Below are 16,614 nucleotides of genomic sequence, written 5' to 3'. Positions count from 1 at the left end.
AGCAGAAGGCCAAGCAATGTCCCAGGAGCATCCCAAACTGTGTGGGTTACACTATTGGACTTAGTGACTTAAAGTTAATGGGAAAGACAGGACCTGGTATGTGCTGCTACTCAATGTATGTGCCATGTAAGTCCTTGAAAAGTTCTTTTTCTATGTTGGAAAGATGGGAATTGGGCTTCTATTAAGAGCAGTGGTGTGCTAGGTTCTTCCTGTGTTATGTAGGATATTGCAGTGTGGTAGTAATCTTCAGGACTGTTTTTCAAAGGTGTTCCTGTGAACAATATGAGAAGGTTGAAAATACTGTTGAGTACTCTGTCCCAAATGGGGTGGGAATGATAATGCTGTCTCTGACCTTCATACAAGGAGTAAGAGTCAGGATACTGGAGTCTGTCCTTTATTTCCAGTTTGTGTTATTGATCTGTTGCTGTAGAAAAGTCCTGTAATCATGATCACATTTTTACGCAGGGAAGACCAAAAAAGGGATAGGAAGGTTGTCTGTTTGCATATATGAGCAGTGCCTGTTGCAGGTGGGTACTTTTGTAGGATGTCTTTCTTGAGATAAGAAAAATAACTGTTAGTAGAAGAAACCCATGGGACCAACTTGTCTGTCTGGAGGGGCACTCTTACTGAATTCTGGTGTTACAATTAGAGGGTCATTCCTGCTGCTCCCTTCAGTGCCTCATTAGGTCTTCAACAAGGGGTCATGTGCTGGCCTTTGGGGACAGTCCAGCTGGAGAGAGGAGCAGGAGGAGATTCCTGCTTAATTGTTATCTGCACTGACTGGTCCTGTTGCCACGAGGAACTGCTGGTTTGTTGAAATGTAGGAGTATTGCTAAATTCCTTGGGGAAGAAGGATAAGAGGAGCCTTCAAATGTGAGACAAATATCTCTGACACATGGCTGTTAAATAATTAATTTCCCTAAAGAGTTTGAAAAGAGCATTTCAAAACACTGACTACTGCAGATCTGTATGTGTGTTAGACCCGTTGTACTTGCGAGGCTGGCTTTGTTCCCCATGCTCTGTAACTCGGAAAGAAGAAGCTGTTTTGTACGCAGATTGTGTAGGGATAAAAGTCAGAAAAAAGCTGTGAAGTGAAATGTTTGAAGTGTGCAGCTGTTTTTTCTGAAGGGAAGGTTGCTTTTGACTTTCAGCATGGAGATAGTTTAAAAGGAACAGTGGCTAAAGCAATGAACAAAACTTGTTTCTGTATTCCTCCACCCCTCTAGCTCAGGACTGCGCTAGAGAAGGCAGCATAAATTGAAACCTCTTGTTTCAAGAATGCATATGCTGACTTAAAATTTCTTTTTTACCTGAAGAAAAATTGTGGTTTACATTTTGTGGGCGTTACGTTAGAAGGAGAGAATCTATTTGGTCAAACTTGAATGGGAATGGGAGCTGTGGGGAAGCTGGGAAGTGAGGTGCTGTGCCCAGTACACATGCAGTAACAGGAAGGGTCCTGCGCAAGGCTCGTGCCCAGATCAGAGCTGCTGGCTCAAATACTAGAAGCAAGCCTTAATTTACAGGTTTGAATCACAAGTTCTCAGTTCCTATCTTAGGCCCTATGACGATCTGAAATACTCTAACTTTCAGGATACGCTGAAGGCTTGTGCATTTAAGATCTTGCATTAAATCTGATTCTGATCTTGGTTCCCAAAGCAGTTACAGCTTGGCTGTGTTACAGGAACACAAGCTTGACCATATTAAACTGTCTGTACTTTATTTCATTTGGTATGTTTCATCTGAGAAAACATTGATGACACTCCATCAAAAAGGGTGAAACAATTTTTATCAATAAAGTGTTAGTTGTCTTCGTTCTGTAAGAAAATGAAATGGATCGTGTTCATGGAGCTGAGGCACAGCAAGCACCAGAACTATTCTTGTGTAATGTCAGCCTTCAAAATTAAAGCCATAATGTTTCAATAAAGCAATATATTTTTCACTTATTACTAGCCAGTTCATGCATGTGTACATGCAGGTTTTAATTCTATGACTAAGCAAGCATTGAGGTTAAATTGCCAAGAAGATCAAACCACAGATAAAGCTTTAGCTTTGTAATGGGTATGATGAGTCTAATCCTTATTTTGCGTAACTCAGCATGGTGACTACACTGCAGTTGAGGATTATTTTTATGCCAGTTGAGGATCTGGTCAACTTAAGTAAATGTCAGTGTATATTGGGGGGAGGGGAGGGGGCACGGAAAGGTGGGGAAAAAAATCTGTGCGCCATCAGTCTTCAGGAACCAGTTTAATTATGACTAATGCAAAAGTCACGTTTCAGCTTAAAGTTGCATTCGATTCTTACAGTTTACAGAACCAGGTGGGGTGGGTAGGATGGGCTTTTTTGGTTTGGTTGGTTTGATTTTTAGGTACATAATATATCATACTCTCTCCTAATCTGTGATTTTTATCTTGAAGTTATGTTGACAAATTACTTAAGTGTTGGGAGGAGGTGGTGGTTGTTACTTTAAACTGGTAGTTGGTACCTTAATGTTCCAAATGACACACTTAGGAAGTGTTCCTTTTAGCATACTATTCTTTGCCAGTCACAGGCTACCTCTGCGTAGAGCATGCCTTTGAGCAATTATCAGTGAGCTCTGCTTTCAGCAGCCTGTGCGTGCCCTGTGCTTTATAAAAGAACACTGCCTTGCACACTTGCCTGGGGACTGTTTCTGTACGCTGCATGCCCTGCCTTTCTCTCTACATCTAAAAGGTGAGCAATGGCAGTAGGGTCTGTGGCCAGCCTAGGGCTCCCTCTGTGCCCCCCACCTAGGGATGTTAGATGAAACCCTGCTTCCTGTCCACATTCCTCATTGAGTTGTGTGGGCTTTTTTTAATAAATGGCCAGCTCGGGTTTGAAAATCAAAGTGTATTTTAAAACAGAGTTTTGAATCTTGTTTTAGATTTTTTCCTTTGCTGTTCAGCTCTTTTTTTCTTAGCTAAGAGCAGAGCAAGACTTCCTCTTCAGGTTTGGGGCTGGGCCCTTGATCTGGACCCTCTGTAGAAGAAGCTCTAGTCCCTCCGGTGCATCTTTCTCTGCAAGAGGATGTACCACTTGCACAAAGTTTATAAATCAAAGTCTTAGTTGCTCAACTTCAAGATCTGCTTGCTTGGTCCACTGCTGTACTGTGTCAAGGAGTGATCTGATGTGCTGCAATGTCTGGATTTGGAGGACTCTGGGTTGAGTTCTGCCTTGTGGAAGCCTCCATGCAAGCTTCATCCTACAGAGCCAGGCTGTTGGAGGAGCCTTTGCATGCCATCTGACTGGAGTGTTGTCCTCTGCTCCTGTGCTGTTTTTTTCACAAGCTTCTCAGTTACACCCTTGGCAGTCAGAAAAAAATTGAAAGGAATGATGCTCACAGCAACCTAGGTCATGAGTGATTTCTGTCCTTCAGCTGAACTTGCTGACATTGCTTCTTCCACTGCTATCAGGTTACATGGCAATTCCAGTTGGAAAAAGATCTGAACTGGTAAAAACTACAGAGTTTTCAAATAACAGGCCCATAATGAGAGAGGACTGGAGTACCTCTAGGCTCTTCCTGTCCCTTCTCCTTTGTTCTGTTGTGGTGCAAGCTGTTGCAAAGACATTGAAGCAGCAGTGTTGATAACTCAGGAGGTTATTGTCTAAGCCTTCTAATAAGGTCGGTAAATTCAAATGGTAAAAAGTGTTTATTTGCACTGGCTTTCCGCTTTCCAGCTTTTCAGGCAAGACTTTTAGAGACGATCCAAATGGCCTGCACAGAACCTCAAAGACCTCAGGCACAGTGCCAGCTGGCAACCTAACTCTGCAGTCTGCCCTTGATGGCTCTGATATAGCAGTTAGAATGGGTGCTATTACTGTGCTTCTCTTAATCTCAAGTGGCTGAAGTCCTGTGAGAAGTCCAGATGTCCATCAAGAAGGGTTGATCTTAGAAAGCTGTAAGTCTTTCTAATACAAAGAAGAAATGTCAGCCTGCATGAGTGTCCTGGTTTCAGCTGGGATAGAGTTAACTGTTTTCCTAGTAGCTGGTACGGTGCTATGTTTTGAGTTCAGTATGCGAAGAATGTTGAGAACACTGATGTTTTCAGTTGTTGCTCAGTAGTGTTTAGACTATAGTCAAGGATTTTTCAGCTTCTCATGCCCAGCGAGCGAGAAAGCTGGAGGGGCACAAGAAGTTGGCACAGGACACAGCCAGGGCAGCTGACCCAAACTGGCCAACAGGGTATTCCATACCATGGAACGTCACATCTAGTGTATAAACTGGGGTGAGTGGGGGTGGGGGATCGCCGCTCGGGGACTAGCTGGGTGTCAGTTGGCAGGTGGTGAGCAATTGCATTGTGTATCACTTGCATATTCCAATCCTTTTGTTATTACTGTTGTCATTTTATTACTGTTATCATTATTAGTTTCTTCTTCTCTGTTCTATTAAACCGTTCTTATCTCAACCCATGAGTTTTACTTCTTTTCCCGATTTTCTCCCCCATCCCACTGGGTGGGGGGGGGAGTGAGTGAGCAGCTGCGTGGTGCTTAGTTGCTGGCTGGGGTTAAACCACGACAATGAGTTAAAGAGGAGTATTTCAATCAGTTGTAAAACAGTAATGTGTACGACCTAGAGGATGGGAAGAGGATAACTTTGTCTTCATCACCTTACAAGCTGATAAATGCTGCATCCAAGTCAGTGAGTCACATGGGTCCTGTGTATCTTTAATTTTGAGAAAATTGGGGCAACAAAGGTGGTAAAGATAATTCAGAAAGGAATTCTCTAGCTAAGTTCAAGGAAATCACTGACTCTTGGAATAGCCTGCCTTCTTTGTTCTGGGATTTCTGTACAGTTTTGATCAGTTTGTCATGGGAGAAAATTCTGATACCTGATACGCTTTGTGTAATATTGTATCCCCTGCTTAAATCTTGAAGTTTTTCCTGTTTTTTTCTGTGATTCTGTTGTGCTAGAAATACTTGTGATGAAGTTGAAAGAAATATCAATAGCGCATATGCATCTGATCTCGTGATATATCTCTACTCCTGACACATGCACACCTTGTTTGCATGATGGGTCTTTATTTTGCTGCTGCTGTGACAAGTCAGATTGTACCTTTTAAAAGAAGCAACAGCTGTTCCTCCTGTACCTACTTGAAATGGTATGTCTGGCTGCTACTTTTTATAATTTGCAAAGCATTGCATAGGAAAATGTCTTGGGTTACCAGAGAAGCACAGCCTGCCTTTTGTAACTGGCAGAGGCTGTCTTTTCGGAAACTTTATAGAAGAGAGTAAATTCGGAGCCTGTTCATTATGCAAGGTTGCCATATATCATGTAAGCTAAACCTGTGTTTCCTAGGAAAATTACTCAAATAATTCTAAGAGTACAATACTGTTGCAGCAGACATGCAAAAGCAAGAAGCTGGTTACCTCTGTGCACAGTATTTCTGCAGCATTACATTGAGCCACTGGGACTACAGAGCAGGAAGCCAGTAAGTTTTTTTTTTTTTTTTTTTGTGGGCACCTTTTCAGTTTGAGCAGTGAGAGGTTAGGCCAATTAGTGGTATCTTCGCATCCCCATCTGCTGGAGCACACGAGCTGCAGGCTGTCTGAGCAGGTCGCCATGTTCCTCCTGTGGATTCGTTTTCTAACTTTCTTGCTGCACTTAAGTGTTGAGGAAATAATAATGCAAGCACAATCAAGCAATGTGATTTGAGAGGCACTGGTGTCCTTACCTGTGGTGTGATATTGTTGTATACTTTGGGTGTATGTCTTTCTTAACAGAATGTACTATTTCTGATGTGAATTATATTCTTTGGTAAGAAAAAGTGGGGATTTTTGTATTTTTATATATTTGGATAACTTCAAGGGGTTACACACTACACCCATTACAAAAATCACAGCTTTATGTGTACCTGATAGGTATATTTGATCTGTAGTACTTTATTTTTAATTCATGAAAGCCGTTTGTTTGATTTGTAGTTTCTGACCTTATTGTCCCTTTAAAGAACACTTTGTGAAAGTCACTGTTAGGGATTAAGAAGCTAAAATAAGCACCGGGACATAGTTCTTGTCTCTCAAGACCTCACGTGATGAGATGCTGTAAGATTACTGGCAGAGACAGGGGATTCATGGAATGCAAGTGAAAAATGAGTAATGGTTTTGTTCTGAACAGTGTTCTCAAAGTGATAGAGGTTCCATGGCTATTCACCATTAACTCTGATGATGTAATACAGGTACTCAGTCAGCTTTTTGTTTCCAGTCCTGAAATTCAGATAGAATACATTGTGCATAAGAAGACTAAGCAGAAATTATCTGCCTTGACTTAAGTCTAAAAATAAATTGTTTGTAGCATATTATTTCTGGTAATATGTGGGTATTTCTTTATGAGTGCGCTGGTTATCTGAAATCAAAAGCCAAACGCAAATATTACTGGCAAATACAGAAACCTTAGATGCCATTACCCATAGTTTTCTTGTTCTTTTTATGTGTTCACACCCCTATGAAATGTAACTGTTAGTAACTAGAGGCTTTATTTAAAAGCACTGCAGATTTTCTTAGGATTTAAATTACTTTTTGCTCAGTTTCCTAATCAAATTCACTTTTCTTCCAATTTGTGCTGGAGATTGCTTTCTATGGCAACTGGTAGTCTTTTTTATCATCAGTCATTTTTATCTGAGATAAATGCACATCCTTTCTCGTTGGTAACTGAAAATACAGGATAAAAATGTTGAAGGCATGGATTTAGAGCAACAAAAATAACAGGATTTTCTCTCTTGCTGTACCATTTTGTTCTGAAATGCTTTCTTTCCCAAGTCCAAATTTTTGTTTGATTAGGAACTAAAGAGGATAAACTTGCTATATGTAGAAATTAAGACTGTTGTAAGAATACATGCTAGAAGGAGAGAAATTATGTGAAAATAGGTTTCCTTCCTAAATATGTGGATTAAACATGAAAGATTCACTTCAGAGCCTAATCTTTAGATTATCAGTTAGTACAATTAAGTACAAATTAGTACAAATTAGCAATGCATATGGCAAAAAAACCCAGTCACATGAGTGTGTGGGCTTTTGTTCTAAGTGGAAGTATGAGTCCTAAGTATGGACAGTGTTGATCACCCTATAGTTAGGGAAACACTAATGATTCATTATGCCAAAGAAGTCAATTGTGATTGAATAAATACAAGTTAAGACTATGATATCTATTAACTTGGTTCACGTTTGCTTTTTTGCATACTTGAATTTTCAGATCTGAGCCCCCTGGAAGGTGAGTTTTCAGCTGAGAACTCCTTTGAGAAAGGTTTTTTTTGCATATTGCTGCAAGATACTGGCTTCCTCCTTGAGTGAATGCTCATTGCAGCCTGTGGTAGCATAGCTCTGCAGTGTGTTTCTCGAGCAGTGATGGAAGAGAGGAGACATGGGTCTATAATGCAGTCTGTTTGGAAAAATCTCACTTTTTTCCTAATAACAGGAAATAGGACTAGAAAGGAGTTCCTGTATCATTGAAATAAATTCATACTGTTTCTAGCAGCAGTATAATATACTCTTTTTAAGATGAATCTTGTTCAATTTATCAAGCTGTTACGTATTTTTAACCTGCCAAAGCAATGAGAAGCAGCTTCAGAACATCAGATACCTGTATTTTCAGTCACTTCAGACACGATTGCTCTTGTGCTAGTGGCATTTAGCTTAAATGTTTCTTTTTCTGCACTGTTAACCTCCCGCATCCTTAAACCATATTTGTGGGGAGCAACCCAATCCTCTTTCAGCATTTGTTTGATAGCTCAAGTGAGCCAAGCTTTTCTGTTTTCCAGTCATCCTGATAGCCCTGGTCTGCATCTGCTTTGCTTCAGCTTTTCTTTCCTAAGTATGGATGTCTGGTACTGATGTGCTGGCCCAGAGATTATCTCGGTAGTGCAATGCGCTATTCCCTTTCGCTCCAGGAACAAACATCCTAATGCTGTCTTTTTCTTTTGTAGAGCTGCATAATATGAACAGGGCAGAAAATTTCAGTGGCAAGTTAATGTTCCCAGATATCTCTCTCCTCTGTCATTTCCAAATGATGAGGCTGTATTTTATTAGTTCTGCAAGGCATCAGACAATGATCTGTCCTATTAAAATTAATTCCATTTCTGTTACCTTGCCTCTCAAGGTCATTTGATTCTTAAAGTGTGTTCTGACTTTGTATCATCCACAAAATTTATTAATTTGTGTTGAATGCTTTAGCCCTTAGAAACACTTCAGGGAGATCCTTTTTTATCCAGATTGACCAAAAGACATCAAAAATAGATGCACTTTTTAGTTTAGTTCTCCTTTACAGCTGTTTACTACTTTTCAGTTTCTTTTCGGTTTAATAGCAATTTCTTTTATTGTACCATATAAATGGCTTAACATAGCCTGAGTGTGTTAGATTTGAATTCTCTCTTTTGTCTATAAAATCAGAGTTATCAGATAATGGCATATATACCTCCCTCTGAAAAATTATAGAGTGTTTGTTTTCCTAAATTCCAACTCTTGCAGACCTCTCTTCTGAATAACTCTTCTTTTTTGTTTTTGTTTTATGTTCCCATGTAGTGCTGAGGCCCAGTTACTGTGTCTTTAGTTACTCTGATCATTTATCTACTCACCAGTCTAAGTATTAGTAGTATGTTTCTACTCTTCTCTATTTTTAAAAACATGGTGCCATGCTCAATCTGAAACTATGTTTTTGATGAGAATTCATTTCACTTCTGAGTCAGTATTCTGGGAGGTCATCTGGGTCTCATTCATTAGATTGAGTTTTGCATTACCTTTATTTTCATACTGCTTCCTTGTCAACGGTCTTCCTTGTTGCTTTCTCATTTGTGAGAAAAAGCGTTTGTTTTGTTGTTGGGATACTTGCTTATCTAAAGAAATTTCTTTCATCCTGGCTAGGAGTGAATCAATGACTTAGTCATTAGCTGTAGTCATTAGTTTGCTCACCATTCAAAGACAGAATTTAATCATAAAGAGTGAATTCTTTATAGTTGTACTGGGTCTAGCTGGTACGGATATTTTTTTTTTTCTTAGTAGCCTGTATGGTGCTGTGTTTTGGATTTGTGACTAAAACAGTGCTGATAACACAGCAGTGTTTTGGCTATTGCTGAACAGTGCTTGCATGGTGTCAAGGCTTTAGCTTTTTCCCACTCTGCCCCCACAGAAAGAAGGTTGGGGGTGTGCAAGAAGTTGGGAGGGCATGCAACTAGGACGGCTGACCCGAACTGACCAAGGGCATATTCCATGCCATATAACATCATGCTCAGCAATAAAAACTGAGGGGAGGGCTGTTTTTTGGAAGGCAGCCATTACTTCAAGACAGGCTGGGCATCAGTCTGCTTGTGGGATGGGATTGCTTTTGCATTGCTTCTTTTGGTGAGTCATCCCCATCCCCCCATTTCTTCTTGCTCTTTTCTGTGCTTATTAAACTGTCTTTCTGTCAACCCATGAGTTTTCTTGCTTCTGCTCTTTATATTCTCTGCCCTGTCCTACTGGGGATGGGGTGAGTGAGCGGTGGCTGTGTGGCACTTAGCTGCTGATCAAGGTTAACCCACAACAGTCCTTTGTCACACCCAGTTTGGGGCAACACAGCTGAGGAAGTGTTTGAGAAAGGGTAGAGAATAGTCAAGATTTTTCTGAAAGCTGATTTTGCCATAAACCAAAGCAGGGTCAAAGGACCTTCATGAGAGATCCAGTTTTGGGGAATAATACCTCAAGATGGGCATCATAACATCCCAAACCTCTGGGGGTATAGAGGATCTGAGGCTCACAGCACGCTGAATGAAAAAGATATTAGCAATGTACGAGGGGAGTTGAGCTGCTTCAGAAATAGTTGGTACAGAAGCACAGCTCCTCCTAGCTCCTTGGCTTAGCTGCCGACTGGTGTTAACCCATAACATGTTTTTCTCAAATAATATGAAAAAAAAAGTATGGGGTTCATCACCAGACTTCTGGGTCTATCCCAGTGGAACAGATTATCCATCTATTCCCCTCCTCTCCAATTCACTGAAATCTAAACTGACCTGACTTACTTATACTGTCTTTTCACAAAAACAAATATCATGGCCTTGGTTATTGAGGAACAAGAAGCAAAAATCTACTTTGTTTAAAACATAGGTTGCAGTCCTGACTTGCCCTTCTGTCTCTCCTAGCCTTTTCTGTACTAGCAGGTGGGTTCTTTTTTCGGCTGTACCATGCAAAAGTTTACAAATGTGTCAGGTATTTCTTTCTGATCTCTGAAATCCTGTTCAGAACTGGTAAAATTCTTTAACTGCCTGTGCCCATCTAGTGGCTCCTCTAATTTTTAATGGTGTTACCTAGTGAGTTTTTTACTTGTGTTTGCATCTTCAATTATTTGCTTTTCTTTCCTCTGTTTGTACGTGCTGTAAGTCCTGTAAATAGCTGTTGTTTCTTCTGAAAGTTTATTAAGTGATGCCAGATTCTCAAATTTTATTCAGAGCAAGTTGCTTTTGGCCCTTCTGGTATCAGGAGAGGGCTTGAAAAGAAACTGTAGAGATTCAGACGCCTGGTGGCAAGTACTTGTCCATGCATTTGGTGTTTTATAAAACTTTGGGACCAGATTTGTAACCACTGTATAATTATTTCATTTGATTTTTTGAGTCTATCAATCTAAGATGGCACTTGCTTATGCTTAATATAGGTCACGCTGCTCTCATTTAAGCTTCTGTTTTGGGATTTAGGCAGTAATATGCCACCCTAACCATCAAAATGAGAACTAAAGTAACCTCGTATGTGCTGTTCATCCACGCTGTCATTGCTGCAACAACTTCATCAGCGGGACACAAAAGTTAGTCCTTGTACACTCCCCTGGGTAAGGCATGATGCAGGATCACACTGGATGAAGGCATGCCAGGAGAGGGGTATGTGATGGATCAGGTAGTGTTTTGCTTTGTCCCAGGGTGGGCCTGTGTGCCAGAGTATGAAAGTTGTTTGGTTGTCTCTTTAGAAAACCATTGCTGTGCAAGCCCAAGCTAAACTAACTGATAAGGGCTATCAAATGCTGTATTATGGATCACTGCAGAACACTTAACACCTTCTTTTAAGTTGTTTCTCACCTCCTGCTGATAACTAATTCTCATGAAGAACTGAACCTTGAGGTCTTTATAATAAACCTAATGGTCATGATGTAGTGAAAAGGTTTACTCAAAGCAGCTAAGTAGGGACAGAGTTTCTTAAATTAAAGATCTGCAGGCTTAAAAATAATAAAACCTACAAGTAGGAGAAGGATGCTTGAAGAAAAAATTATTTTCAGTGTGTGTGCACAGTAGGAAAAAGCCAATGGTGTTCTGGGCAACGAGAAACCACATCCGGAAGAGATGCAACTGCCTGGTTTCATGCCCATACAAAGCAAGTGTTGGTGTCATGGGAACTTGCCAAGCAGCATGTTTTCTTTCACCTTTTGTTGGTACTAACTCCTTTGATCAGCACATGCTATGCTGACCTCAGTCATCTGTGGCAAAAGCAGCGCATTGTCTTTGTTGGAATATAAGATTGGTGAAGAGAAGTACATTAAAAGAATTTCCTGCAAGCAAATGCTGAAATAAATGGGTCTCAGAGCCTGAATATAAGAAAGGACTGGGCTGTGTTTATCTTTTTCCTTGCAAGTGCATCCAGTAACTTATTGTGATGGGTGGGGAATTAAGTCATCATTTCTGCCTTCCTCTCTGTTGGTGATTTCTGTCCCTAAAAGCACAGCCGTGTAATTCATCGAAGCATTATTCAAGGGAGTTGTTTACAGGATCTGCTGTGGGGACTGGGGCAAAAATCTTCAAAAGCAGATCTGCAGTCAATAGAGAAAGGTTTAGTTTGTTTGGTTTTCGTTTTAAATTTGTGCGCACGATTTTCCCCCCATCAGCCTCCCACCTTTTGCTGCAAAACAGATTTAAAGGAGGGGAAAAGAAGTCCAAAGATAGCAGTGATCGTATCACCAGCTAGGGTGAATGGGGGAGAGTAGGTAATGGGTGGTGGCACTGAGGCAAGAGGGGTTGGATCTTGGTTTTCTGTTCTGTTTAAACCAGTTGACTTACACATTTTCCTGCAGGTTGAAGACCAGGACCTCTGTCTTGGTATGGACCAGATTACTCCATTGCACCTCATTGGTGCTTACATGCACACCTGCGTGTGTTGCTCATGCAGAGTAAAGAAGGGGAGGGAATCTGCTTGAAGCTGGAGAGCTGATGGCTTGTCTGGCTGGGCTCTGTGAATGACCTCCCCATCGTCTTGGGGAAAGGGGGAAGGCATTGCTTGACTTCCTAGCTGCAGGTTTTTTTCCCAAGAACTAGCTTTTTGTTCCCTTCACAGGAAATAGGTGTATTCTTTTTTACAATAATAAGTTATTTTAAAAATTTTTCTTGTAGATTTATAATAATGTTCTAGCTCTGAACTCCAATTATTTCATGTACCTTATCAGTGCAAGCTTACAGCAGAACTCCTGCCTTCAAGTTTTCCTCATAATTACTTGTAGCTCCTGCAGAGAAGAAGGGAGTAAAGACCAGAAATAAATGGCTGGTCAGGTTAGATGGCATAGTGAAGCACTAGAATAGGCTGTGTAAGGAGGCTGTGAAGTCATCAATACTTGCAAGTCTTTTGAAAACCTCCTAGGCAGCATTGCAGTTAATATAGTAGGTATTATTCAGGGGTTTAACCCTGTCTGTGGTACACAGAGGGCTTTTGAGTAGTCCAGAGAAGATAATAGACTTGCTTTTCTTAGCTACCTGTAGACTTAATTAATTCTATGGAAAACATTTAGGAGGTGCACCTAGTACATGTAGTCTGAAAAATCTGGAAAGGTAGTAAATTATTGTAAGTCATTCTTCCACAGACAGGCATGGACTGGACTATGCTGTCTGTCAGTCTGTCTTTAGCCTTATTTTTAATTTTTTTTTAAAAAATGCTTTCCCCAGTCTTCTATGCAATGTACTCATTCATCATGCAGCTGTTCACACTGTCTGATCTTTGAAATGGTGGTCACAGCTTGCCCACTTGTCTTGCTTTTTATTTGTATTGGAGAGTTTACTATGCTTTTACCATATATTCCCATAGAATTTTGTAAGCTCTCTTTCTTGGTGTTGCCTTGATATGTAGGTTAAAGAAAATGAAGAATGTCATAGAGGAAAACAGCTCTGTTACTCTTACTTGAGATCTTCAAATTATTGTACTTATTGAGTCAACACATAACTATGCTTTTAGTTGCATTTTAAAATAGGCATTTTATGGTTAATCTTGTAAGCAAGTGTTTCTATGGCTTATCAAGAGTAGTTAGCTAAAGGAATTACTAACAACTTTTACAGAAGAACAGTCTTAGCTGTTTTAATGACTCATTCTTGCAAAACTTTGAGGTGGAAAATAACAAGTCTCAGTAAACTCCGTGTGTGTTTCCCTTCCCTTAAATGTTTGTCATAGAACTAGTTATAGTTCAGGTCAGCCTTGGAGATGTTTTATTTTTAGTTATTTGTTCTATAAGTGCAGGCATTGAGGGAGTTGATTCGTGCAGTGAAGGGCTAGGAAGCAGTCCGCTCTCACACAAGGTAGGGGCTGTACTGTGTAGCAGGGTGAGGGTTTTTTTTTTATTCCAGAAAGGTAGAAAACTTCAAAATTCTAAGCAGAGAGAGTATCCATATTAGGCATTTGAAGGCATGTTTTCTCCCTACCATCAGCCTCTCCTGAAGCTAGTTGTAACATACCGCAAGGACTCTGCCATCAAAGCAGGGATGAGATATTTCAAGTTCTTTTGGTTTTTCCCCTTCCTTTGCATTAATTGTGTGGAAGTGTCACTGGAGGAGTTGCTTACAAGGTAGGATCCCCATGACTTGAGTGAATGTGAATTTACCAGCTCAGTTCTGATGTTCAAACTCCAAAATCTCATGAAAAGGGGTGGGGAGAAGCCTTGGAAGTCTTGGATCAGCCCTGGTTGGGAGCAAGAGAATCTTTTTCCCCCATATAAATTGATTTTTAGTTATACAGTCTGATTGGTGTACAAAGAGAAAGAAAGTTACGCTGATCGTCTACACTGTGAAGGAGGAAGGGAGAGTGTATATGAGTGACCTTGTGCTGCTGAGCCACCACAGCAAGTTTCTGGGTAATAAATTTCTGTGCAGGCTGTGGAATTAAGCTGGTGCAAGAGTAGCTCAAACTAACACTGCTAGTTATTGCTTGAGAACCACAAGGAGAAAGGAGGCTGGGAAGACAGGGAAAGAAAGAGTAGGGAAGATGAGAGGAAGAAACATGTTAAGAACTTAAAGGCTGGCAGATGGTATTTATTGTATTTAATACAGAGGCGTTCAGTGCTTGCTTTGTGTTTCTGCAGCAACTGCCTGAGCATATCAGCAGCAAATGGGCATGCGAGGTGAAGAATAGGGACCTATTTCTGCAGTATTTATTTAAACAAAAAGCCTGCTTATGTGAAGCCTGAAGAATCAAACCACATATAGAAATAGTTTTGTCTATGCTTTTTTTGAATGTATTTGAGACTGAAAATATGTAACTGAAGAACTCTGCATGTAGCACACCTGTATAGTGAGATTTGTGATGTATTATTAGCTTTGTTCAGATTCCTTAGGAAATCTTTGGCTTTTGCTGGGAAATCAGTTTCCAACCAGTGAAATCACTGTTCAGTTAATATATGGCAGTTTAGGTCTCCCTCTGCATCTCTGACTATTGTTTTGATGCATCGTAGCATGCATTGAGTAATACGTACTCCTGCCATGGTAGTAGTTACCTGCCCTGATTAGAAATAAGCAGGGGGACTGATAAGTCAGTCATTTATCTGTACCATAAACATGGTTTTATCATATTAAGGTAATGTTATTTGAATAGAGATTGTCTATTAGCCTGGCTGTAACGCGGTTAGATAGAATTTATTCATGTCACTAATGCCTGTTCTCCAGTGTACAGCACAATGTCATCCAAAAGCTTCAGGCAATTAATTTCACTAATGATGACTGAAAATGTAGATGACTTGTTCTTAGCTTTTTTCTGTTTTCGGTCACTAGTTGAGGCCAGTAGGGGACCTAAATTGAAAAGATTTCAGAAGTGTTTCAGACTGGCCTGATTTTGATCTTCCTTGAGGTGAGTGAGGATTTGTGGTGCTTTCGGGCTTTCCTGAAGCCAGGAGAGCACTTCAGTTGTCTCATCCTTTCAGCAGAGACATTCATATGGCACAGATATGCTCTGAGAAGGAGATACGTTTCACTTAGAGAAGAATAACCCCTCATACTAGACCTTTGCTTTGGTGCAGAAGTTTTGTGATAGCTTTGACAGGAAGCAAACATGTCCCTTAACTCCTTTTCCGTCTTGACAGACAGCTCTCATTTAGTCCCATGGTCCCCCCAGCTCAGTACATGGGTTGCTTGAGGAGAGCCACTGCTTTTAGATTTTCTTTTTCCATCTCCATGGAGATAGAGCTCTCCAAGCTTGTTGGCTTTACTGACGCCTCAAATTCCCATGCCCCAGACCAAAGTGATTTTGAGGTATTTAACAGTGATTTCGGTGTTTCCCTACCCCACCCCTCCTCCGCTCCCCGTTTGCTTCATCAATTCATCAACGAAGGGATGTGCAGATAGTTATACTATTAATAACTATTCTTGGCTCTGCACACTTTGCCAGCCACCCACCTTGTCTTTGATCTGGGGATGGATGTTCTTCATCCAATCGGAGCTATTGGCTTTGCTCTGGATGATTGACACACCCCTGTCAAATGTAGACTGCATCAGCTGTAGCAGGGCAAGTTAACAGAATGATGCATAAGGTGTACATGTAACAGACCTGGTTCCAGGTGTCTTGTCCAAGCTGCTTTCTAGTCTATAGTTGTACAGCTTTTAGAGGAGCATGAGGACCTGTATATGGCAGGAATAGATGTGTTTGTTTCACCTACAAGCTTGTTCTGTTCTTCATGTAATTTTGTTTACTATTGTAAACCATAAATGCTAATTTTACATGTATTTTGATAAAATAATTTGTAACATTGAATTTGCAGTTTTCACATAAATGAAACTCCTTTTTCTCAGTATCACTGTGGAAAAATTTCTGCTCCCTCTTTCCATGCAATCTCCTTATTTCCCTTATCTTCTCTGTCCCCCGCCTTCCTGTACCAAGATGTATGACTGTGGTTTATGTTCAGCATTTCAACTTCATTACAGCCCTTTCTTTGCCATGCGCTGTTGAGATGACTGATGCTTTTCAAAATGTTACTAATTTGTGGCTTTGCATATGCTTTGTACATTCATATATTTCTTGTTATTTATTCCAGAGATGGTGATGTTGCTGGAATGGTGGTCAGGCACCGATTGCACCCTCTACACTGACCCAGAGAGTTACCACAAGTATGGGAAGGAGAATGCCATTGTAATCCTTAATCACAACTTTGAAATCGACTTTCTCTGTGGTTGGAACTTTTGTGAAAGATTTGGGGTCTTGGGGGTGAGTTTTGTTTAGCATTTAAAATAAATTTCCTCTTCTTGGATGTGGAAAAAACCCAAAACAAATTCTTTGTGTTTTTGAAAGTTAACAGATCTGTGCTTGAATTTCACTCAGCCAGTGTCCAAAATTAAGAGGGGTGAACCTAAAGCAATGCAATGCAAGTATGTGGAATACTGAGACAGGTTTGCTTGGGCATTCACAGAAATTTTA

General features: G+C 40.5%; 1 protein-coding gene across 3 annotated transcripts in view; it reads left to right on the top strand.

Annotated features, from left to right (window-relative positions):
* Positions 1-16,614, top strand: part of AGPAT4 (1-acylglycerol-3-phosphate O-acyltransferase 4) — a 75,356-nt gene that overhangs the window by 28,517 nt on the left and 30,225 nt on the right. For all 3 annotated transcript variants that reach the window (XM_075036086.1, XM_075036087.1, XM_075036088.1), the window contains one exon: positions 16,235-16,404. In XM_075036086.1, the coding sequence (XP_074892187.1) occupies positions 16,235-16,404 (170 nt within the window). The remainder of the gene's footprint in view (positions 1-16,234; positions 16,405-16,614) is intronic.

Source organism: Buteo buteo, chromosome 9 (assembly GCF_964188355.1).
Source record: "Buteo buteo chromosome 9, bButBut1.hap1.1, whole genome shotgun sequence".
In the NCBI taxonomy this organism is placed as follows: Eukaryota; Metazoa; Chordata; class Aves; order Accipitriformes; family Accipitridae; genus Buteo; species Buteo buteo.
Note: the sequence above shows the minus strand (reverse complement) of the source record. Positions and strands in the feature narration are given on the sequence as shown.